General features: G+C 34.1%; 1 protein-coding gene across 5 annotated transcripts in view; it reads right to left on the reverse strand.

Moving 5' to 3' along the window:
* Positions 1-12215: 12215 nt before the first annotated feature.
* PRELID3A (PRELI domain containing 3A) overlaps positions 12216-26930 on the reverse strand; it is a 31470-nt gene continuing 16755 nt past the window's right edge. For 3 of the 5 annotated variants that reach the window (XM_074274699.1, XM_074274688.1, XM_074274722.1), the window contains exons 2-6: positions 25979-26147; positions 25710-25799; positions 22348-22418; positions 22127-22229; positions 12216-13344 (exon numbers count right to left, since the gene is read on the reverse strand). In XM_074274699.1, coding sequence (XP_074130800.1) covers positions 13273-13344; positions 22127-22229; positions 22348-22418; positions 25710-25799; positions 25979-26147 — 505 coding nt within the window. In that variant the 3' untranslated portion in view covers positions 12216-13272. Of the gene's footprint in view, positions 13345-18787; positions 19426-22126; positions 22230-22347; positions 22419-25709; positions 25800-25978; positions 26148-26930 lie in introns of those variants that run through there. The other 2 variants (XR_012483404.1, XM_074274707.1) reach the window with 2 other exon arrangements.

Genomic DNA, 26930 nt, shown 5'->3' on the forward strand with positions numbered 1-26930 from the left:
GCTTCTATCTGTGTTGATGTTCTTTTTCTAAATTACTTTGGTATAAATGACTTTACCTGCTCATAACTAGTAAGAATCATCTGGACTAGAAGGAATTTTTATTAACCTTAAAAACATTTTACCAAGCACTTTCTGGTAGCTCCTCTGTTGTGATACAGGAGCCACCTGCCAGTGGCTGCTGGGGATCCAACTCAGATTAGCAGAATGGATCCTTTCAAGTGAGAGGATGATGAAGATAGAAAGAAACAGTTGCTGTTCTCTGACTTCTCCACTGAGATGCAATTGAGTTGTCCAACCTTTCTCCTTTTCCCTCTGCTTCCAATTTATTTCATTCTCAGTCCATAAGCCACACCTGTGTCAGTAAAGACTGCTTTGCAACTCCTTTAGAAGTTATGACTCACAGCTATGGAGGCTCTGAAGACCTGCCCCTTCACCCAGGCATGGTCCTTAACACTCCTCAAATTTTTTTTTTTTGGAGTAGCAATTCTTGTTTTAATGATTAGATGGCTATGCTAACTCAGACCACTAAAATTTTTTAAATGCCACCTTATTTTATTTGAAATGGGACCTTAAATTTTATGCGTTTATATGTGTCAATAGATTAATGCTATAACTAAAGTTACTTGATTTTTCTTTTCCCATGCCAAATGAAATTAACGTTTTCCAATCTTTTCTCCTCTAATTTACCCAAATAAGTGAAATGCCAAGTCCTTGCCTGATTGAAAATCCCATTTATACCAGTGCTCAATAACTGCCAATTTCCTGATAAATTACATTGAGTACATATTGAATGTTGCAGAAATTTCTCCTTTTCAAAGTTATTAAGCTTCTCTGTATTTTAACATTCATCTTTAAAAAAAAAAAGCTTAAAACTTTAGACATTGAAATTAAACTCATTTAAGTTAAACTGACCTAGAGTAATTTAAACTAACTTAGAGACAGTTTCAGAAGAAAACAGTGTTGTGATACTTTGAGTTTTAAGAAAAATGGTAAAAGCTAAGATCTTAAGTGAAGAATGAAACATGGTTTGCCATAATATACATCTACTTTATTCTTATGGTTATTGGTATTACGCAATGAAATCAAAGCACATTTTGTTTCTTTTTTCCACCCTTCCATTTTTTTGTTGCTGTTGAGGGAACTGGGGTTAAGTGACTTGCCCAGAAAGTTTGAAGTGTCTGAGGTCAGATTTGAACTCAGGTCCTCCTGACTTCAGGGCTGGTGCTGTTTTCACCACTTAAAATGTTTATTCCCAACATGGTTTTCATCTTAATCTACATAAGACATGTTTTATGTTTTTTAGCTTTTTATCGTACTGAAATTAAGTTTTAAAAATGCCACTTTTAAAGATGTTTATTATCATAATTTTCTCTTTAGGAAAAAAATATGCCATCTACTTCTGAGCCTCAGTTTCTTAATGTAGAAAGGCGGGGAACTGTTCTAGGATCTCTTAACTATGTCCTCTTCAGCTCCAAATTTTATGATGCTATAATTTTTTATAATTACAGTCTTCTTTGTTGTTTCCAAACAATGAAACTTGATTTATAATACATGTAATTATATTTAATATAATTTCTTTAAGGGTCTTCAAAGGTTCTTTGGACTTGACTTCCTATAAAGCTTTGGGGAGAATATGTATAGTCAACTTTTAATTATCCCTGGAATTGAATGGGATCGAAAAACAGTGGTCTAAAAGTAATTTAGAGTTGTTTCACGAAACTCATTATATCTATAATCATCACAACTCCCCTATTCAGCCTAAAGGGGAATTACTTAAGATTCATCTAAACTGCCAGGATGAGGAGTCTGCAGATAATGCAAAAGTAAATAATTTATAGCTCTCTGTTAATATTTTTCTATTAGTGAAACACATAAAATGCAATAGAGCTCCCAGTAAGTCTTAGTGGAAGCAAGTCCATCACTCATATCCTAAAATTTCATTATTTTCTCTCAAAATATATGGAGTTTTTAAAAAGTGAAATTCTCTTCAAAGCTCCCAGACAAAATTGGTTGATACCAGTTTAAGCTTATGATCATAGACTATACCTTAACTCTGGACATCCTTCTTTCAAAGATGGACCCTATATACAAATGTAGAATATAAATGTGTATGGGGGGAGGAAGGAACTCCCAATGCCACTTCTAGGAAAACACCTGGGAACTTGAGCCAGTTGAACCATATTACCAAGTTAATGAATTTTATAATTCCAGACAAGGAATAAGGCCTGGATGGGTCTGTCTTTCACTAAACTAACAATTTCAGGCAAATAGGTTAAAAAAAAAGAGAGAGAGAGAGAGAGAGAGACCTTCACACTGATAAAGAGAACAGTAGCTAAAAGAGGCTGATGGTTTTGTAGATTTTTGTTGGAATTTTCACAGAGGCTCTTGGAATAAAATCATTTTTGTGTATAAAAGATAGCATAGTCTGAACTTCAGGCCTAAGGCATGAATCTGCAATACCTGCCTCTAGTATGGCAGCTATTAATTATGTCAATGTTATAAACAGCAATTTAAAATAAGCACAGAAAATATATAATTTTACACAAAGCGACAATTATTAGCCAAGTCATTAGAAAGATTATTCCCAGTCACTTTGAAAAATCCCAGAGAGGGAGAGAATAAAGAATGCAAATTTTTCAATGAATATTTTTAAAAATTTGTTATGTGTAATTGGGTAATATTTTTAAAATTGTTTAAAAAAAAAAGATAATAGTCAAGAGACTGAGGCAACTATTGGTACAGTGGATAAAGCAACTGGGCCAGGAGTTAGGAAGAATTCAAATATAACTTTAGACACTTATTAGCTGTGTGATCCTGGGCAAGTCATTTAACCTGTTTGCCTCAATTTCTCATCTGTAAAATGGGGACACATTGTACAAGGAATAATGGCAAATCATTCCAGTATCTTTGCCAAGAAAATAGATGTAAAGTCAGACACAACTGAACAGTAAGTCAAAATATGGGATTTGATGATGTCTAAGGTCTCTTTTACCTCTAATGATGAATTTCTAATAAATCCCAGGTCAAAAAGCCAAAAGAATGTTGCCAGATACTTATACAGAGCAGTTCCTTTGCTCTCTTTCTCTAGAAGACTCATCTTCTTCATGTTATATAATTTGAAATTTGAACATGGACTTACTCAGGCCTGCAGAGGTGCTATTATTCCTTAACTGGCTGACTCACAGTCTAGTCTTTCATTACATTTTGCCTGCTTTGAAGTTTCAGTATCTGCTCTGAAAAGCCATACCCACGGACAAGAAATAACTATTTTCTCCATAGCAATGACACTGGAAAAGGTTCACCATTCTGGATGGTTCTATGAAAGTCTCAACAAAAACTTCACCTACTATACTAACCTACAATTCTTAGTTTAGTAGAAGGAGAAAGGCTCCTGCAGGTTCCCCCCTCTTTTTTTTTTTTCTTTCATTTTAAATATGGTATATATTAAATAAGTATGATTTTTAAAATGAGTAAAGTACAGAGAAATAGAGATAAGATCAGAGATAGGGCAGAACAAATCTAAGGGTTTGGGGGGAAAGAGACAAACAGTTAAAGATAAAAGAGGAGAATCAGTATGAAGAAGTCTGGACTTGGAGTTAGAGATGTGGACTTGGACTTCTGAAGAAACTGGACATGAAAGGTAGATTTTAATTGGTCCAGTCAAACTCAAAAGCAACCTGGAATTATGAAACAAATTACAAGTGATTAAAATATTTTTTTCGACTCAAATCTTACTACTTTTACTCAATGTAGTCAGAGACAGGGAGTTCCTTTATTTTTAGCAACATTTTTTGGTATCCAAGAACTCAAAACTAAGTAGATATCCTCAGTAGGAAATGGTTAATCAGATTGGGATACATGAATGTAATGAAATGTCACTGTTCAGCAGAAAAATGTGAAATTAATAATTTGTAGAAGCTTGAAAAGACATAAAATGATTCAAAGCAAGAAGAACCAAGAATATAAGAATATATATAAAGATTGCAACAATGTAAATTGGAAAAAACACTAACAAAAAATGAAACTAAAAGCTATGTAATTATGAAGGCCAAAGTTTGCCTTCAAGAGATTTTAAAAATGCCCCTCCTACCTTTCCTTTCAGGAGGGCTATGAATGTAGAACATGGCTTCCACTTTCAGAATGTTGATACACTGATTAATTTTGCTGACTCACTTTTCCCCCTCTCTTTATTCTTTGTTATAAAGTTTGGATTGATGTGTGGTGGGGGATGTAGAAGAAAAGGGAAGTAACATTAAAAAACAAAAATGATGTAAAAACAAGAGATAATAAAACTCTTTTTAAAAAAAAGGAATGGTTTACTATTCCTTTCTTTTAAAAGAGTTTTATTATCTTTTGAACAGTATGTAATCTTGCCTTCAGGTGTGGGAAGGAGACAAAGGACAACACAGTGCCAAAAGTGATGGAACTTGAGATGGACATAGAACCACAGAAAAAAAGCCTTTTCATTTTTCACCTAATACATTTGGTCCTACCTTATTAAAGGCTGAAAATTTTAGAGTTCATTTTTACCTCATTTTTTTTAAGTGTTTGATTGTTATTCAAGGTTAAATTTATGATATTTTTTTTTTCCCTCTGAGGCAACTGGGGTTAAGTGACTTCCCCAGGGTCACACAGCTAGGAGGTATCAAATGTCTGAGACCAGATTTGAATTCTGGTCCTCCTGATCTTAGGGCTGGTGCTTTATCCATTGCACCACCTAGCTGCCCCATGATATTCTTTTAAAAAAGCAATTTAGATACTGCATCTAGGTTTTCCTGATTTTTTTTTTATTTCTGTGTGCCCTAAGACCTACTAATATGGCCTAATTAGTCTTTCTGTATCTAATCAATTCACCATCAAATATTTGCTAATTGCTAGAGCATATCCAGACACACTTATAGGCAATGGGAGTAAGGGCAAAAGTGAAAACAGTTCTTGCTCTCAAAGAGCTTAACAGTGTGATTACAGTTACAGTACAGAGACAGCTAATATCTACATATAAGTGTGTGTTCACGTACACATGCATATGTATTTTTTTAAACACAGAAAATACAGATACATGCATTCAAGATGGCTTTAGAGGCTGATTTGTGTGGGTAAGGCACTAGCAGACGAGAGGATCAGAAAAAGCTTCAGGAAGAAGGTGACCCTTGAGTTGATTCTAGGAAGAAACTAGGGATTCTGAAATTTACAAGGTGAGAAGAGAGGGCATTACACATATATATGTGTAAAGGCACACAGGTGAAAAATGAGCGACAATAAGATCACTTTGGCTGTAAAAATGTTCAAATTTGACCCCAGACACTTACTGATTGTGTGATCCTGGACAAATTACTTAACCCTGTTTGCCTCAGTTTCCTCATCTGTGAAATAACGTGGAGAAGGAAATGGCAAACCCCTCCATTATCTCTGGCAAGAACCCTAAATGGGGTCATGAAGAGTTGGATATGACTGAACAACCACAAAAATGCAATAAAACTGGAAAAGTATGTTGGGGTACATTGTGAACTATTTTAAAAGCCTAACAATATTCTGATTATGGAGGTAAAAGGGAGCTAATGTAATATGCTGAGTGGAAGGATGACATAGTCAAGATTTTAATTCTAGGAAAATCATGTTGATAATTATATAAAAGATGCATTGGAGAGGGGAGAAACAGGCAGGAAGACCAACTAAGAGGCTACTTTAGTCATGTAGGTCAGCAATATCAAAGTCAAATAGAAGGACCACTGTACATAAGTATAATGGAGAGTTGCATAAAACATATTAAACAAACAATAAAACAAATTAACAGAACAAATAATGTTCTGTTTTATTTTTATTCATTTTGTTAGATTTTTCCCAGTTATATTTTAATCTGTTTCTGGCTGCACTATGAGTTTGGTGGGACCTCTCTAGTGTAAATAATAATAACCTGGGAGAATCATTGCTTCTAATTTAGAAAAAAAGTAAATGGGGCTAGGGGAAAAACTCTTTATCAAAAGAACCCGGGACTCACTTTCTAACTTTTCCTTCGTTTTTATCCTGTCAATTTCCAAATTTATCTGCTTTGTGTTTCACATATTACTAGAGTGAAACATGGTTTAATGAGTAGCTCAATGAATTAGATTACCACTGTCATATACATTTTTGAAAGATGCACAATGAGGTCGGTTCACAATTGAGTAATTGTACAGACTGACATAGCATTGGGACGATGCAATGAATAAATTAAAAACCATTTGTGAAATGCTTACAATGTGCAAGGCACCACATTAAGCACTGGATATATAAAACAGAGAAACAAGCCCAATTTTGAAATGATCACAAAATGATCACTTCTGCAAAAGCCCATCTTTTTAAAAATTATTTTTCCAGTGATACAGAATGGCTCCAATGAATGGAATGTCACAATTTTAGAAGGATTTAAAAAATCAGATGACCCAAGAAGCAATGGAAAGTAGATATTATTAGACTGCCACATAGTATCAGGGGACAATTTATATGCAAAATGTGGTGAAAAAGACTGACCAGCAAAAGAGGCAGGGCAGAAACACAGTGAGATTGAGAATAACAAATGTATAGTTTAAGTATGTTACTACCTCCAAAATATGAAATGAACTAGGAAACATAGTCCTGCATCTTGAATGAATCCTCCATGGAAAGACTTCAGAAAATCATGAATGAGAATTACTTAGAATGACATAATGTGGAAGGACTTCTTGCTACATTTGATGAAGAAAATAATCATTAATTATTAATAAACAATTAGTGCAGTCTACTAAATATCAGGAACTGTGCTAGGAGAAGGGGTTGCATTCTATCAAGAGAAACAGTATACATATGTATAAGCATATGCAAAATGGAAAAAATTTAAGGGAGGACACAGGTACTACATCACCATCTCTTTTCCCCATCTCATGTTTTCAATAGGAAAATGAAGTAAAATGTCACTGTATTAACAAAGATTTAAGCCATAGTAATAGCAAAGCAAAATTATTTGTTGTGGTCACAATTTTTGGTTCATAAGCATGGCTGCTATGTATATGGGTTTAATAAAATTCAATCAGGTGTCAGTATTACCAAAATGTTGAAGCAGGTAGTTAATAGATTTCCAGTAGATAAAAAATGCTAAAGGTTCTTTACATTCTGATCTTACCTCAAAACCAATTAATGAGTGCCTTTAAACACATCCTTATGTTGGATCAATATTGAAGGTAATTCATTTTGCTATAGTCAGAAGCTCTCAAAATTACATGATCTGAAAATTATTCTATAACCACCTATAAAAGTATTAGTTCAATCTTTTTATTTTTAAGTCTTGAGTACAGATAAAATTCAACATTTGATTGTATTCCTATGAATATACACATGCACACACACATTGAGAGAAATAATTCATTTGGACCCATGCTCTATTCCAGTATTACTCTTATACTGATAGATTACTCTATCAGTATTACTCAATTTGGTAGAAACATATAAAAATTGTGTATATAAAGCCCCAGAGCTGTGAGCTGCAGATTCTATGATCACTTGCTTAACTGTAAGAAGTTAACTAAAGGTCTTCCACCTTTGTTTTACCTTATCATTGTGACCAAGCTCAGCATGGCAGAGATCACAACTACATGGAAAGTCCCCCAAAATATTATACCTTTGGACCACTTTTCCAGTAGGAGCAGGTGACAATCTTATGACCACTTAGGCTACTGACTGACAGCTTATACCATTTTCTCCTGCTCAAATTAAGAAACATGTCCATTTTGTATACAGATATTCCTTGCTTCACCCAATTTGTGACACTCCTGGCATACTGCTTATTTCAGCTTCGGTATCACATGTTAATGGAATTATTCTAAATGACTGAATAACTAGCCTTATAAAAAAAGGGCCTGGAAAGAGGTGGCATTTTAGATCATGAGCAAGATCTGAGTCCTTAAAAGAGGGTCCCTTTAATAAAGTGTCACTGGCTCAGATCTGCCTTAGTCTCTCTATTGTAGGTGGGATAATTTTAATTCCATACACATATATACATGTATACATACATATACATGGATGTGTGTGTGTACATTCATATTGAAGCTGCATTCTAAAGTTGTTTGGTTCAGAGGCTCATTGCATCAATAACTTTAAATATTATGACTTAATAATAATCTCTACCACTTGGGTTTTGTTTCACATATAACTCTTAAAGATCACAAACATCCATCTTCTGAGGTTGTGCTCTATTTCTAACATTTCACTGCTGAAAACCACTGCTGAATCATTGTATAATTGAGGCTGGTATGTAAATGCCAAAATATTCTTTAGGTTCCTGAATGAATATATTTTTGGTTGTCTATGTAAAAGGCAGTATTTAGTATGACCACAAAAGTTAGATTAGGGTACATATACCAAATAAGGTAGAATACTTAAAATGTAATTAAACTAGCACTACATTTACTTTGAGGACAATGTAATCAATGAAAACATGACATGTGAAGATATTTCTGATAATAATCAGAGATTATATGTTGTCATGTAGCTATTAATGATAAAATTACAACTTATGCTTTCCAGTGAGTGGTTAATATAATTTCATTATTCATTTATCATGTATATAAAGGCTCACTGTGTATGCAATGTTGGATACATAAATTGGAAATCTAATCTATGCTCTTGAGCAGCTAACAATTTAGCTTTAATTTAATCTCTTTCCTGATGGAATTTACAGGCAACAGAAGCATAAAATACACATAAAAAACTACCTAGCCTCAAAGTATAGATACTTAAATTTTCTAAATTACTCCATCAAGTTTAATTCTCCAGTCCTAACTTCATCTATGACCTTAGTTAAAGAACAACAATTGACTCCTTTTTGTCCCCAAGAGAGCAGTGTATTCTGCCCCTGAATCTCTTAAATCAATTTGGATTTTACTTTCATGAGCACTTGGAATTTAAAGGTCCATTCTACAGTGCCAGTTTTGCTCATCAGAATTCACTGATTGGTTACTCAGGGTTTTGGCCACTGATATCCCTACTTTATCTAGTCATGGCTGCTGCTGCCACTGCCACCACTACCATCACCAAGGAAATGAAATAGAATTCCAAAATTACTAAATGTTTTAACTGCTTCTAAATTAGAATAATTCAAACAGTTTCAACAAAGGACTTTCAAATTTCAAAATTCAAAATTCTGTAATAGTTCCCTCAACACTGATATCTCTTCTATTTAAAGAGAGTTACCCTCCAAGAAAAATTCAATATGGCCAATAAGATTCAAATGGAATTCCAAATAAAATTAAATTCACTCCTCCTAATTGGAATTCAAAAATATTTGCATAAAGAAAATAATATGAAAGATTTTAGCAGCTGTAGTTCATATTCAAGTTATAGCAGAATATTATTTTTAAGTATCCTAAGTTTAGCTCTGGGCTATATATATATGATCAACTATTCTTTGGTTTTCAATAACTTAAAAACATGGCATTAAAAAATACCACCAATAGAAAAAACTTTCAGTTAGGAACTTAAGAATGATTGCTAGAATGAAGGAGTATTTTTACATCAGATTACGAATGCCTTCCCTTATGCTAATATATATCTGACCCTCTTTCTCAATGCCTAGCATAAAATTCAGCTCATCTTCGTCCCAGCTTTCCATATTTCACCATATTTCAAATGTTAAGGAACTCCTTAACATTAATGTACTTAGTTTAAATTTTAATTCATGACTATTCCTATGTTGTATTTTTTAAAAAGATAGTTAATTGTTCTATGTTTTTTCTATATCTCCACTTAATCATAGTTTTTAGACAGCAAAATTAACGTTCAATTTCTTGTATACTTCCTGTAATATAGAAACAGTGTTATATATGGAAATTCCCAAAGATTTGCCACAATGGTTCAAAAGAACCTCAGGAGATCTTCAGTCTCTACTGAAATGGAAGGCACTGAGATCTATCTGTGAGTGGATTTTTTTTTTTTAATTGTGGATTTACATTTTTATCATTGATTTACATACAGGCATAGATGGAAACCTTATGAAATTTTAAGGTAACAAAAAACCAAGAAGGATAATACATTGAATTAGAGATTTGGGATCCCCAAAGATCTTGGCAGTTTGAATCTCTTAATCTAAAAAGATAAAATCAATAAGGACAAAGGTACAGACTTGTACATAGGGAAGGAAAAGAAAGAAGGAAGAAAGGAAGGAGGGAGAAAGGAAAGAAGAAAGGAAGGAAAGAAAGAGAAAGAAAGCTAAATTCACAAGTATAAGAAGGGAGAGTTATGAGTAAGATAAAAATTCATCAGAAAAAGATCTAGAGTTTTTAGCAGACTACAAAGTCAACAGTGTGATGTGGTAGCCAAGAAAGCTAATATAATCATATGTCACATTAAGAAAGGCACAAGTCAAATGATCTAGATTTATGACCTGGGCAAGCAAAATTTTTAGCTGAGCATGCTGAATAAGTAAACCTCATGCATATTACCTTCTCCTTTAAGGAGACACCCACCATTTTTAAACAGATAATAATATGGCAAGGGGAGGGGGGGAATAGAAACATATCAAGAAGTTTATGTAATAGAAGTGTCATACATTATTAGATTTTGGAAAGTTTCCTTTAAATTGAAATTCTGAGGTGGTGAGGACGCAGGATGGAATTATGGAATATAAGTGCTGGTTCTGGATTCTATAAATTGCATTTGTGCTCCCTGAGTAAGGAGTTCCCTTCTTCCAAGAAATGTGATAAAGTCTTCTTCCATTCATGCCAAAAAAATGAAGAAACAAAAATAAAGAAAAAAGACGCAGGTACCAGGACTAGGAATATAATGGTCCTGGCCAAAACATCTGGAATGCTATGTTACATTTGAGCCTGTACATTTTCAAAAGGACTTTGATAAACTTTTATCATATGGAAGAGCGCAAATATGTGTGTATGTACACACACTCATTCACACATACCATAAGAGGGTTTGCTTGGTAGATCTGGGATTGTTATCCTAGGAACAGGAAGACTTAAATGAAGCCATGACAATTTCAAGGACTGTCATGAAGAAAAAGAATTAGATTTGATCTGTTTGGCCCTAGACAGCAAAACTAGGTGTAATAGATGGAATAATGATAATAATATAGTATTAGTATACATATATAATACTTTCAGGCTTACAAAACATATGCACACGTATATACATAGGTATATATGTATATGTACATATACACACACACATATATATGGGAAATCTCATGTAATCCTTGCAACAGGCTATGAGGTAGATGCTATTATTATTATCATCTTACAGATAAGGCAGGGTCAGAGGTGATAATCCTCTATGACAGGATTCAAACCCTTATCAACCTGATATGAGATCCATCAAAATCACTTCTATGTTTTGTTTGTTTGTTTTTACTGAGGCTAAGGGGTTAAATGACTTGCCCTGGATCACATAGTGTTAAGTGTCTGAGGCCAGATTTGATCTCAAGTCCTCCTGACTTCAGGGCTGGTGCTCTATCTACTGCGCCACCTAGCTGCTCCACTTCTATGTTTTTGTAACTTATTTTTATGTTCTGTGTTGAGAGGGGGGAGAGTTAGGGGAGAGAGAACCCTGTGCACCTCAGGCAGAAATATGTGTTGTGGAAAAAAATATACATGGCACCAAACATGGCAACACATGCCTGTGATCCCAGCCAACAGGAAGGCTGAAGCTGGCAGATGCTGACCTAAGTTCAAAAACATGGCATTTTTAGGTTGCCTGGAAAGAAGCCATGTAGCAAAGCAAATAGAGCACTAACTCTGAAATCAGGAAATCTGGCCTCATGCATTTCCTAGCAGCATGACCCTGGATAAGTCGCCTAACCCAGTTTGCCTCAGTTTTCTCATCTGTAAAATGAGCTGGAAAAGGAAAATGGAAAATCACTCCAGTATTTTTACTAAAAAAAAACTCCAAATAGGATCCCAAAGAGTCAGACACAGCTGAAACAACCAAACAACAACAAAAAGAAAGGTGACATGACCTAGACTGGAAAAAGAGCAGGTCAAAGTTCCCTGGGCCAATCTGTAGTGGAATCAGGTCCTTGAGAACTCCTGAAATTTCAGTGAGACAGATGGGGAAACTTGGTCTTTTTTAAAAAAGAAAGACAGACAAGCAGGAGCAGAGGCAAGTAGAAACAGAGACAGAAAAACTGATGAAGACAAAGAGAAAAAACATATATCTGAAGCAAAGAATATCCTAAAAAAAAAGTTATTTCTCTTTAAAGTACCTCAAACAACTTAATTGATTTTTATTAGTTAACAATAAACATAAATTAGGAAGACACATCCTCATTACCATTTCCAGAAATTAGTTTAAAATAAGGATTTGTTATTCAAGTTATTAATTACGTAATTATAGCCAAGATCTACTTCTCAAATTCCCTCTAAATTTGTTGTACATGTAACATGGATGCAGGATATGGAAGGACAGTAAGTACTGGCAAGTAGATATGTGCCTTCTGAGGAGTGCCAAGACCTTACAATAATATAACCCATCTGCAGCAATATTCAGTTGTGCTTTATCAATGTGCCTTTAGTTCAAGTATTCTTAATTGGAAAACTTTTTAAAAAGTTGTTTTTTTTAAAAATGTATTTCAAAATAATTGGTTTCCTTTGTAATCCTAAATATTTTATTTGATGCATTAAAAACATTTTTTCTGAGAAGGGCTCTATAAGCTTCAACAGACTAACAAAAAAAATCTGTGATGCAATAAAGTTAAAAACCCCTGTTCTCATCCAAGAAAATATATTTTTTCTCCTTTGACCAAAGGAAACATTTCTGACTGTTATTCCAGTGAACTTCAAAGATTTAAGCAGAGACTTTAAGAAAGTATTATTTTACAATGCGAGGAAATTCTAATTTAGGGCTCACAGAGAATGTCTTTTTTGGTCACAGTTTTTGAAATCTTAATTCCAATTTAAATTATTTTTATTCTCTGGTTGGGGAGGGGGAATCAAAGATTTACATTTGCTCATTTGGTGAAAAAAGGTTATCTTTTCTCAGAAAATAAAATGATCTTCCTTGCAATCCCCACCATATGCATTCATATGGTTAATTCACAGCTTCTTTTATAATTTCCTAATTCAACTCATAATTATTTTCTAGGTGTCTATTAATAGCTGAAGGTCTGATGAACCAAGTAGAGCCCCAAATTGCATATCAGTCCAAGATGGCACTAAGTAGGGAAAAACACACCCTTGTCTAGGTAGATTTCTGCATGTTCCTCATTGCCTTGACATCTTGAGGCTGCTGCTGTTTTTGCTTATGTTGAATGCTTTGTCAAGGTGGTGCTGCTAGTTCCTCAAATTCTGTATTAAGTCTGCTGATCACCCATTCCAAGGCATCTCGACCCTGTCAGATAAAAGAGAGTGATGAACAACTTGCCAATGGATGAAATCCCAAAAGTTAAACAAATGGCACTACTAATCAATATTTCCTCTTTGGAATCCATTAAGCCTCTATTCTACTACTTCTGCCAAAAAGGTTTTCAATAAATGAAGTTCTCTAGGATCAGTCGATAAATCTCTTCTTCATATTGCTAAGAAAAACTATGAAACATTAAGGCAATGGTAGTATAAAACAATAATGATAAAACTTCATTATTAATGTTAACTAGATTGATCAGAAGGATACATTCAAAAAGTCAAGACTTAGAATCAAAAAAGACTAGTGTTTGAATTCTATCTCAGACAATTCCTAACTGGGTGATTCTGAGCAACTTCTCTCAGCCTCAGTTTTCTCATCTGTAAAATAGAGATAATAACAGCATCAATTTCACAAGGTTGTTATAAGGGATCAAATGAGATAACACATGCAGACCTTAAAGTACTATATAAATGCTGGCTATAATTAAGCACTTACTAACTTTGTCATTTTAGGGAAGTCACTTAACTTCAGTTTGTCTCAATTTCCTCATCTGTCAAATGGCAATAATAATAGCACCTACATCATAGGGTTGTTATAAGCATGAAATAAGTTAATAATTATAAAGTTCCTCGCATAGTGTTCACTTTACAAATGTTAGGGTATATAGCAATCTTCATTCTTCCTTCATAATTTCATTAATTTGCTATACAAAAATCTGCATTTCTGTTTATAATGGCTATATAATGAAAATAATAATCATTTCATAGGACATTAAATATTCAAAGTGCTAATGATAATTCACCCCCAAGAAGTGAAATGACATGCCCAAGTAAATGGCAAAACCAATTCTTTAACCAGGTCTCATGAATCAAAGTCCAAGGTTCTTTCCAATGTCATGCTGCTTCTATAATTAAACCTGTTTTTCAAACACTGACAATAGAATTTTGAACAGTATTACAGGAAAAGTATTTAATAAGTAAAAAGTTACTACCATAGGAAAAAGTTAAGGAAAAAATGTTTACATAAATATATCCAAATTTTTTAAAAGAACAGTTAAAAAGTTTGTAGCACAAGAGCTTAGAATCTGCCATAGACCCAATGCCCTGCCAAAAATACACATGTAGGAATAAATTAAATATACAACTACTCGAATGAACATTTGTCAGTTACTTTAGTATTAAAAGAAAAGCAAAGTATTGATTCCTCCAGTTATCAATTTTTAAAAATGAACATATTTTAGAAATAACCAGGATGTTCCAACCACTTAGGTTTGAAGCACATTTAGAACATAAATCAATACTTGAAAAATATTTCCAACAGAAAATATTACTACCCCTAACTTTTTTGAACCACCTTAACTTTCAGCTGCTCAATAGCATTGCTAATTACTAAGGATATATATTTTTTTACTTTTGAAAAAGGCTTCTTTGAAATAATTATGAAATGGGAGAGACATAGTAAATTCTAAAAATCAAACTAAAATATGATATAGGCTCCCTGAGGGCACAGACTGTTTGATTTTTGTCTTGTTTCTTAGTACCCAGTGTCATTCCTGGCATACAGTAGGCACTTAATAAAATCTTGTTTGACTGATTACTAACTTTTCAGTTATCAGCAATTGCTGCCATAATACTTCCTGGGAATTATAAATTGCTGCTCATTAGCAACTTGCTTGCTTGCAAGGATCTACATAACCTCAAATGGGAGGTAGAAGGGAGGAATTTTAGGATTATTGTGAAATATTATAATTTTTATATATACAATTGGCTCAATGGAGAGAATGTTAGGGCTGGAGTCAGGAAGATCTAAGTTCAAAGCCAGACTCATACCTTGTTATCTATGTGACCCCAGGCAAGTCACTTGACCTGTCTGCCTCAGTTTCCTCAACTGTAAAATGGGAGTAATAATAGTACCTTACCTTGCACTGTTATTGTAACAATCAAATGAGATAGCATTTGTAAACTGCTTACTTACTTAGCATAGTGTCTAACACATAGAAGCACTTAATAAATGCTTATTCACTATTCACAGTATTGTTGTGAGGATCAAATGAGATATTTATAAAGCATTTTAACACAGTGTAGGCACTCAATAAATGTCTGTTCTTTTCCCCACCCCATCACCTTGTTAGCCAGTCTTCAAGAAAGACAGCATTAACAAACCCCATCCAAAGGAGGATTTGGGTCACCTTCTGATTTGTGAGTCTGAATGTCCACAAATCCCTAAGGGATTTTCTTTTTTCTTTATTTTTCTTTATTATAGCTAACAACACCTTTACATTTGCATCAGAAATCTAGTGGGGTTTTTTGTTTTGTTTTGTTTTTTGTTTTGTTTTTTAACACAGTGACTTTTCAGTTGGTTTTGGATAATATCTTGTTATTTTCTCTACAACTGAATAGGACTGAACATAAAAAGAAACAGAGAATAATGTGTACAAAAGGATTGCAAGTGAAAAGAGCCAGTGTAAAAATCAGTACCATTCTGGAGCTCAGCAAAAGATGAAGAAGCTCCAGATTTAGGTTGTGGGTGTGGGGAATGGGTGGGGGTGGAGAATAAATCTCAAGGGGAATTTGGTTGTAATGCATGAAAAGGATTCAGTGTTTCAGTAAGATTCCAAAAGAGTTCATGGAAAGAAAAAAGAGTAAAGTCCATGTATAAAGACAAGTATTATAAAAAATAAGAGCAAGACTAAAACCAAAACAATGGCATAATTTGAAGGATATACATATATATCTATGTATATCCTTCAAATATATATATATATATTTTCCACTCAGTGGCAAAGCTGGAAAACACCTTTAGAAATGCTCTAGTCAGCCAACAAGCATGAAAGGATAGTTTCTGAGATCTTTCACAATGTTGTGATTCTGGAGTTATACTCACTTTGGGGGGCTTCTTAGAGTAAAAGCTGGCCACTTAATTCTATTTAATGAGCAAATTTAATGACTGAGTTTATGTACTCTCTGAGCAAACACATTCATAAGCAAGCATGCTAATTTAATAAATTGAACACATTTTTTTTTCTGTAAATATTAGAAGAGCTCAAAGTTGTTTTCAAGGTGGTAGTCTTTGTCAAACATAAGCAACAACTTAATAAACTAAATCTGGAAACCACTAACTTCTATTTGTTAACTGATGGAACAATGTGCACATACATGCTGAATAAATAAGTCCTAGAAAACTTGGCAATCCTAGAGAACGTGGCTCTGAAGGTTATTACAGGTGTAAAGCCGCAGGGCAGGAATGTGAGAGTATCAGTTCATCTAAAGAAGCAGAAAACTATTTTGTTCCCAAGCCACTGTGCTGAGATAGCACAAACTACTTACTGAAAAAAACTCTACAAAAAAAACAAATTAATAAACCAATTGCTATTTCAGTTTCCATTTGTTGTTCAGTAGTTTTCAGTCATGTCTGACTTCTAATGATTTCATTTGAGGTTTTCTGGGAAAGCCATTTCCTTTTCCAGCTCATGTTAAAGATGAGGAAACTGAAGCAAACAGCATTAAGTGACTTGACCAGGGTCAAAAAGCTTATATATATATCTCCAGCACTCTATCAATCATGTCATTTTGCTGCCCCTCATATTTATTATTAGTCTGTGACTAAAAAAGCAGTTGGCAGCAAATTTAACTAATATGTGAAAATTCAAGAAAATTGTAAATGTCTATTGGTTACTAAAAGAAAATTGTGGCTACCACAAAGCTAAAAGTAAAGGAAATGTTGGCCATATCAATTCATGTTAGACCAGGCAAGTTTCTTTATTGCTGAAATTTTACTCTAATGACCTAAAATGAATGTTACAAGCTAAAGTATGGAAACCTTTAAATTTTAACTAAAATGAAATATTTATTTGCCTTTATCAGTTTATAACTTTTAGAATTATTGTTATGTAAATTTTAAAAAGTAGTTACTGATTAGAAAAACATAGTATAGTTTACCTCTTAGACCTGTGCAGGAGGAAGGAATTTGTGACCAAAGAAGAACTAGAGATCATTATTGATCACAAAATACATAATTTTGATTATATTAAATTAAAAAAGTTTTGTACAAACAAAACTAATGCAGACAAGATTAGAAATCCAGCCATTCTGGAGAACAATTTGGAACTATGCTCAAAAAGTTATCAAACTGTGCATACCCTTTGATCCAGCAGTGTTACTACTGAGCTTATATCCCAAAGAGATATTAAATGTTAGTAGCAGTCCTTCTTGTAGTGACAAGAAACTGGAAACTGAGTGGATGCCCATCAATTGGAGAATGGCTGAATAAATTATGGTATATGAATGTTATGGAGTATTATTGTTCTGTAAGGAATGACTAATAGGAAGATTTCAGAGAGCCCTGGAGAGACTTACATGAACTGATGCTGAGTGAAATGAGCAGAACAGGAGATCAACAACGAGACTATATGATGATCAATTCTGATGGACGTGGGTCTCTTCAACAATGAGTTGATTGAGGCCAGTTCCAATTGTTCAGTGATGAAGAGAACCATCTACACCCAGAGAGAGGACTATAGGAACTGAGTGTGGACCACAACATAGCATTTTTACCCTTTCAGTTATTGTTTGCTTGTACTTTTGTTTTCCTTCTCAGGTTTTTTTTTTTTTTTTTTCTTTCTAGATCCAATTTTTCTTGTGCAGCAAGATAACTGTATAAATATGTAAACATATATTGGATTTAACATATAATTTAGCATATTTAATATGTATTGGACTACCTGCCATCTAGGGAAGGGGAGAAGGGGGAAGGAGAGAAAAATTTGGAACAAAAAGTTTTGCAAGGGTCAATGTTGAAAAATTACCCATGCATATGTTTTGTAAATAGAAATATATAATAGTAAAAAAAAAAAAAAGATTAACTTAAAAAATAAAATAAAAAAGTAGTTATTGAAAGTAAGCATCAAAGACAACTTTCAAAGAATAAATTGCTTTTACTAGAAACTACAGAAAAATGAATCAATATGGTTTTATCTAGAAATAAAATCTTGAGGGGCAACTAGATGGCTCAGTAGACAGAGCAACAGCCCTGAAGTCAGGAGGACTTGAGTTCAAATCTAGTCTCAGATACTTAACACTTCCTAGCTGTGTGACCCTGGGCAAGTCACTTAACAACAATTGTCTCAAAAAAATAAATAAATAAAATCTTGTCATGAAATAATAATTCACATTTGCATAACATTTTACTCTTGCAAATATTTTACCTAAATTATTTCATTTTTGTTAATCAGCCAATTAATAAACATTTATTAAGCACTTAGTATGTGCCAGGCACTGGGCTAAGAAGCACTGGATCCTCACACAAACCTGTGAAAGAAATATTATGGATATTATCCCCTCACATTACAGTTGAGGAAAGAAAGGCTCAGAGATCATTAAAAAAAAAAAAAAAAAAAAAAAAAAAAAAAAAAAAAACTTTTATGGTCACATAGGCAGGAATTTTGGATTCATACTTTGATGCTTTCTTCTATTTTGCCATGCTGTCTTTTTAGGAGAAAATACAGCATGTGAGTTGGAATGACCTATTTCACACTGTTTAACAAATTTGCCCTCAATTCAAGAGCCAACGTCAATATTAAAGAGCAGACTACTTTTTCAGCTTTCAAGAAATAAAAATAGCAGCATGTTACTCTATGGTACTTGCTTTGATTCATAAGTCAAGACCCAAATTAAATTCATAATGAGTTATAGCAGGGTTTAAAAGGATCCAAAAAACAGTTTGCTCCATTTAGACAAGGCATTTCTTGAGCCATATCCTAGTGAATGGAATTCACTTAGGTAAATGAAACCTGAGATCTCCAGTTTTCAATCCCTGTCTTACAGAATGAGTAAGGGTGCTAAGGGAGTGGTGTTACACAATTCATGCAAAGGAATCTGTAAACTCCTCCCTCCCACTTCCCATTCCCCCAAACAACATACCATGCACACATTCAATAAAATGGTAAGATGCTATACCAGGGTCAATAACGCTGTAGTTACCACTATTTATCCCAAATGGTAGGTGTGGATGCAGTTAGCTTACAGCACTTTCAGAATTTTGAATTATCCACTCAATAGCAGCCCACCCCTGGAGCAACACAGAAAAGATTTACAAAATAGAGTAAGACTTTTCAACTATCACTCTAGTGTACAGTCAATAAAGCTGAAAAAAAAAACAACAACAGCCTACAACAATTGAAAGACCAGGAAAGGCCCTACTTAATACAATAAGCTTTTTTTTTGAGGCTGGGGTTAAGTGACTTGCCCAGGGTCACACAGCTAGGAAGTGTTAAGTTCCACTTCGCCACCTAGCTGCCCCATAAGATAAGTTTTTAACATTTGTAGGTCATTTATTGGGTTCAGAAATAAAATGCTGTTCATTCAATATGCACAAATTTTTCCCATATAAGCAGATTATCTGTTAGATTCAAGATCTCAGATAGCAGGGATCTTAATTAGCAAGCTGAACTTTCATTCATTTCTTTGAGATTGGGAAAAATAAAGGAGTCACTTCATTTAAGATATACACAGCCAGGCAAGTGAAAGTCAATGGCAGAGTTGGTAATACTCTGATCTGGAACAACATTCCCTCAGGTTTTCTAGGAGCCAAGATAATGGGAATTAGAGTACCATGCTCACAGGGGTTCTCAAACTACGTCCAGCCGGGTTATGGCAAATGGGCTGAGGGGCAGAGACAGAGTGTGAGTTTTTGTTTTTACTATAGTCCGGCCCTCCAACAGTCTGAGGGACAGTGAACTGGCCCTGTATTTAAAAAGTTTGAGGACCACTGCAGCATGTGCCTACTCCTCTTCATGACTCTGATAAGAACCCTAATAAAAATCATATCATAACACAAGTTTTCCAACCTTGTTATATGTCAACAATCTTTTAGACCAGGGGTTTTTAATCTTTTTTCTATGTTATGAATCCTTTATATATATGCATATGAAATTTATGGAACTCTTCTCAAAAGATTTTTAAATACATAAAATAAAATTCATAGTATTACAGGGAAAAGCAACTATAATAAAATACAATTATCAAAATAATTTTTAAAAATAAGTTTACTCATATACTTTAAAATATTTAACATATATTGATCTACCTGCCATCTAGGGGAGGGAGTGTGGGGAAAGAGGGAAAAGTTGGAACAGAAGATTTTGCAAGGGTCATTGCTGAAAGATTACCCATGCATATGTCTTGTAAATAAAAAGCTATAATAAAAATAAAAATTTAAATTAAAAAAAAAAGTGAAAAAAAAATAAAAAGAAGTTTACTAACGCCAGGTCAAGAACCTCTCACTGCCCCAACTTTAAGGAAATAAAATACAACCATTATAATTATTATGTCAAATAGTTTTAAAACAAAAAACAGAACCAACACTGCAACCATTGAGTTTAATTGTCAAATGAAATATTTTTTGCATCAAGGCTTCAATATAGCATGCCCTAAAACAAAATTGGATGGAATCAGAGATAACTTAGCATGATTCAAAGGACAATACTTAATCCAACCCTTTGATCATAATTTTCCAATGTATCTCAAATGAGCTTGCCTGAAACTGCCTGAATTTCTCAAATTCTAATCTGTTAAAACAGAATAAACTCATCAGTCTATAGGTGAGGTAGAAAAATCCTACACTTAGAGTCAGAAGACCTGGATTTAAAATCTAGCTCTGAGGAGCAGCTGGATAGCACTGTAGACACAGCATCAGTCCTGGAGTCAAGAGGACTTAAGTCCAAATATGGTCTCAGACGCTTATCACTTACCAGCTGTGTGACCCTATGCAACTTAACCCCAATTGCCTTGCAAATTTTTTTTTTTAAGTTCAGTTTTGCCTATGTATGCCTAGGTAAGTTCTCTAGCATCTCTGAGTCTCATGGTTGGACTAGATAACCAGCTCTAAATCTATGTTTTATCATCCTAGGATTTATGTGAACAATGGTTTTCAAACGTATGTGACTTTGGGGTTGAATGAATACAAAACATAAAGACTTGAAAGAAGAAAATGATTTTCGAATGGAAAGAATTAAATAAGCCAGAGAAATTACCAGAAGACAAGACTGAAAGCAATGGATCTGATCTACTAAGTGATATACCTTGGATTTTAAAGTCTTTTCTCTTCCAGTGAGCTCAAAGAACCCATATACAGTAGAAGTATGAGGAGAGTTTTATCAATTTTATCATCAATTCTCATAGACACTCCTGGCTATCTTTCCAATTGTGGTCCTAGATAAGATTGGTTATAGACTGGGAAAAAAGTAGGAAGCATGAATGGCTTACTAAGATACCCTCCATTGTCTTTTCCAATGTTGGTGCTACAAAGCACACTTCTGATTCAACATCTCTGTTGTAACTATGGTTCCTGTGTGTCCTTACCCTCATTCTATCAGAATCAAGATGCACTGGGATTCAGGAATCCTTAGGGAAGTCATTTCGCCAATACCAAAAATTCAGCTAAATGCATTTAAATATGAAAGTATTGGAAATCCATACTATCTTTCTTGACTTTGTTTTAATGAAATATTCATTGAGCCCGTAACATTTTAGAAGAAGCAGATTTGGTATGATTTATTTGCCAACTTTAATGGCCCTCTTTACTGATTGAAATAGTCTCATCTAACCCTAAGATCTCTAGGCACCAACCCATATTGTATTGTCTAGAACTTTATTTGGTGGAAATTGTGACTCTTGGAACTTAGCACAAGAGGAAGACAATGATTAAAATATTTCATACCTTGAATTTTAGCAACATATGTACCCATGGCACTAGAGCTTGCAATACATACCTTCCGTGCATTGGATGATATGGTGTTTGCCATTAAGCTTTCCAAGTAGCTGCCTAAGCTAAATCCCTTCACAGTGATGACTGCTTCATGTGTCAGCACCGTCCTATAGAGGAGCATACCAGAAGAATTCACTGGCATTCAAAAAGACAAGGTTTCTGCCCCCTCTCCCCCATCCTCACTCTCCAAATTTGACTTGCAAAAGTTAAGTTATGACTACTTACATTTCAGGGTTGTCAGGATGAGGTGTGTACACCAACCTCTCATTCACCAATACAAAATTTGTGAGTGTGATCTTAAAAAAAACAAACAGAAAACTTCCATTTTTTAATTCCTCTTTTAAGCTCTCTCCAAATCATAATTCATCAATTGCCTGATCTATCAGTTTAAATAATAGTACTTATTGAGACCAGATAGGAAGCAGCATCTGGGTATTGGTACTAATTGTCCTTAAAACCTCAGGGGAAGTTATCTCCTAGGTATTCCTGTTGTTAACTTCCACTTGCTTATCTTCCCTGCTGAGAATGGTATTGGCTTTCAGAATAATTCCAAACTACAATCAAGAGGTTCTAGCAGTTGTGGAAAAGGACAATATATTCTTCAGTTAGTTCTCAAGGGAATGAGTTAGCTATTTTCTCCACATATATCCAAAACATTCATCTTGAAATACAAGTTCCTCAGGAACTCATAAGAGTGTTTTAGACCTATAAACAAAGTTTGTGTCATTTAGAATGATTATCTCCATTTTAAAAGTAATTATGCTTTGTATCAGCAAAGTCAAGATTTATCAACTATCTGTGCAAAACTTTCCCTTAATGATAGTCTAAAAAACTAAAGCTTTGGAAGTTGATAGCTTTATGAGCTTTTCAACTCCTTTAATGCCAACTCAAGATCTCATTTTCAAGAGATCAAAAGCAGCACAAACTCCTGGAAGTACTGAGATCTTATATAGCCTGTAATTAAGAGACTCTCACAGCCCTAAGAAAATCAAAACCAACCTCTTGATGAATGGAGTCAGGTCTATAAATGTGGAAATATGTAGAGAAGAACCGCACATGTTCAACATGTATTGTGTTACTTGTTGTCTAGGGGAGAGGAATAGCAGAAAGGGAGGGAGAAAAATTTGCAACACAAGAGTTTGCAAAGGTGAATGTTGAAAACTATCTTTGTATGTATTTTTAATTGAAGTTTTTTATTGTAAAAATATATGCAAGGATGATTTTTCAACACTGACCCTTGAAAAACTTTGTATTCCAATCCCCCCCCCCACTCCCTCTCCTAGATGGCAAGTAATCCAACACATCTGTGTGTATTTTGAAAATAAAAAAAACTATATTAAAAAGAAAAAAAAAAGAGTCAGGTCTGAAATCTCTAGAGAGCTTAGAATTGTCACATGGATGGGAAGTACTAAAAAATGAGACAGTTGTCTAAAGAGACTTATGTATATGGCCAGGGAACTTATTGACTGACTCAGACTTTGAAAAGACATAAGCTTAGGAAATGAAATGGAGAATTAATACAAAGGAACAACAGTGTGTGGAAAGCTAACATTCAAGAGCTATGAGTGAGGAAATCTAAGAATCACAAAATTGGGTTTTTGTTTTATATGCCAAGGGGAAAAAAGGAAAATCAGAGAAGGGATAGCATGAATGCTCACTGTTGATGGGAGGATAACAACAACAGAGAGAAAACAGAACTAGGAAATTCTTATGTTTCTGTTTCCTCTGCCAAGAACAACTTTTGGAGTAGAAAGGGCAGAATAAATATGACTACAAGGAACCTGAAACTATGATAACTGAGAAGATAGTGAGAGAGTGCTGAGCTGCCCCTAAGGAGTTCATTCAGATCACTAGGTCTAACTGAGCCATGACTGCATAGCTACTTTCAGTGAAATTTGAAGTTCACAGATAGTCAAAGCAGCGTCCCAAGATAAAAGAGCAAATATCTTTATTTTCAAAAATGGGAAAGAATGGTACCTATAATATATACTTCATTGATTTTGATGCCTGCCAAAACTCTATAATACATTCTGAAAGGCAAAATTGCTAAACATTTAGAAAAGTAAGAGATGTTGATAAGAAGCTGGCATGGTTTTATCATACATAGGTCATGCCAGATTAATCTCATTTCCTTTTCTTTTTCCTGATAGAGTCACCAGATTAGAAGATCAAGGTCATAGTATAGATAAAACTTAGAATTTGAGCATAGTGCTGACAAAGTTGTTCATGTTTTTCTTGTGGATAAGATAGAATACTGTGGGCTAGACCTGACTCAACAGGTAGTTAATTATGGTTGGATATAAACTTGGACGGAGATCTCAAGAGGAATTTGTCCTTGAATCTATTCTGATTGATATTTTATTAGTGTGGGATTCATTGTATAAGGTCTTACCAAATAAGGAAACTTCCTTTATCAATGAAGCTGTCAACTTTTTTTACACTTAAGAGAGCTGTTTGGGAGCATTGAAAAGTTAAAATGATTTGAAAAAATCAAATCATACAGACAGTATATGTCAGAAGGAGAACTTGAACCCAGTACTATTTGATTATAAGACTGACTTTTTTTTTTGCTATACCAAATTACCTCCCAACTTATGGATCTCCTAATTTTACAGATGGGGAAAATAACAATCCAAAGAAATGGCTAATTGACTTATCCATGATCATACAACCAAACAGCATCAGAGACAAGATTTCAATCCAATTTTACTAAGTCTAGCCCTTGATAACTTAAAGATCATCTGGAAAAGAGTGAAAAGGATGGTCAAAGATCTTGAAATTATACCACAAGAGGAGGTGATAAAAGAATTGGTCATATTTAATTGAGGGAAAAAAAGGTTAGGTTGTGGACATGATGGCGGTCTTTAAGTATTTAAAGAATTGTCTTCTAATGAGGGATTAGAGTTGGTCAGTTTGATCCAGAATAAAGAACAAGTAGCAAAGACTGGAAGTGTCTGAGCAGTAAATTTAGTTTGATGGATGGGGAGACTTCCTAACAATTAATGCTATCCTAAAGTGAAAGACTTCTTCGAAAATGAATGGGTTCCCTCTCAATGGGAATTTTCAAGCAAAATACTTGTCAAGCACATGAAGGAGATTCTTTTTCATGTATGTGTTGGACAAAATGGCAGTCTCTTCTCATTCTGAAATTCAGAGATTCTGTAATTTACAATTACCATACTTGGAACTATCATACATAAAGGTTAATAAGAGTCTCTAAAATTTTTTATTTTATCCAATAATATTCTTAAATTCATGACTCCCAAAAGATGTGCACTATTCAGAGTTGGCATAAAGGTAGGGATGCAGTCATTTTCTTTATGCTTCTTCAGAAAAAAATGATAACTGCAACTCAAGCTCATGTTCTTTCCTCATGGTTTTGGTCAGAAGACATAGAAGGCGCTGTTGTTTTTAAAAAATGAAACAACAAAAAGTAGCTCTAAAAATACTTATGAATACCTCTACTCTGTTTACTAAGAAGAAACACCCTCTTCAGTCAAAAATTTTAGAGTGTTTTGAAGAAAAAATCATAAACTTTATTCTCCAAAAAAATTAAAATTCTTTTCACACTCAATTTATTAACTTACATTGGTAGAACACAGCTCCATTTTTTTCCCCACAGGATCTACAACAGAATGCTCTTGAATATATGTCAAAGTCCTGTTGGTTCCCAAGACCTGAAAGATAAAAAAAGTCCTAAGTGTTAGGAAAATGCATGACAGAAACTCACAAATGGTCAATGTGTCAATAATTAAAGAGGAGCAAGTACGCAGACAGCTTGACTGATATCTCTAGAACAACAAAGATTATGATATAGAGAGCTATTTAAAAAGAATAATTTCATATAAGAACTTACTGCTTTCACAAGCGTTGGAAGTCCCCACTCAGTACTGAGAAGGCGATGGCTATGTAACCTGCCCTGGTTATCAAGGTTCCTGTCTAACACATCCACTCCTACTACACAAGGGTTCATAGGATTTGGATATTTTCTCATAGCAGCTTTGATGACAGTGTCCCATGGGTGGCTATGGGAAAAAAATGCAATTAGCCATATGAATTGTCACACCAGCATTTTTGAAAATATATTTACATATGTGAAGATACTTGGACTATTAACACCCAACTCCCAGATCAAACCTACATCTAGAAATAATAATAGCTAGAATTTATATATTGCTTTGAGGTTTGCAAAATGCTTTATAAATATTATTTCATTTGATCTTTATAACAACACTATATAATAGATGTTATTATTATCCACTTTACAGATAAAGAAAAAGCGGTGCAGGTTAAGTGATCTGTCCAAACTCAAACAGCTAGTGTGCATTCTAAGCTGCATTTGAACAAAGATCTCTTGATTCTCCAGGTCCAGCATTTTCTCCTCTATGTCATCTAGCTAGCAAATCTCATGAATACTAAAATGTTCTCTGTGCCTGTCATTTCTTCAATAAACTTTAGGAGTAACAATTTTTTAAAAAATTTACTTTTCATTTTCACTGATATTTTTGCTTTTACATCTGTTACATTTCCAAATGTCCCTTTCATCCACACCAATTAAGTCATTCTTCTACCAAAAAAAAAAAAAAAAAATTCAAAAAGATAGTCCAATAAAACAAATCAACATATCAACCATATCTGACTGTATATGCAATGTTCCACACCCATTGTGCCCACCTGTACAATGAAAGGAGAGAAGTACATTTTTTTCAACACTTCTCTGGGACTATCTAATGCCATTATAATGACCTATAGCTCAATTTCAGGGGTTTTTTTCCTTCTTTTTTTGAGTTCTTTCCATCTATTCTGTC

The sequence above is a fragment of the Sminthopsis crassicaudata genome, chromosome 1 (genome assembly GCF_048593235.1).
Source record: "Sminthopsis crassicaudata isolate SCR6 chromosome 1, ASM4859323v1, whole genome shotgun sequence".
In the NCBI taxonomy this organism is placed as follows: domain Eukaryota; kingdom Metazoa; phylum Chordata; class Mammalia; order Dasyuromorphia; family Dasyuridae; genus Sminthopsis; species Sminthopsis crassicaudata.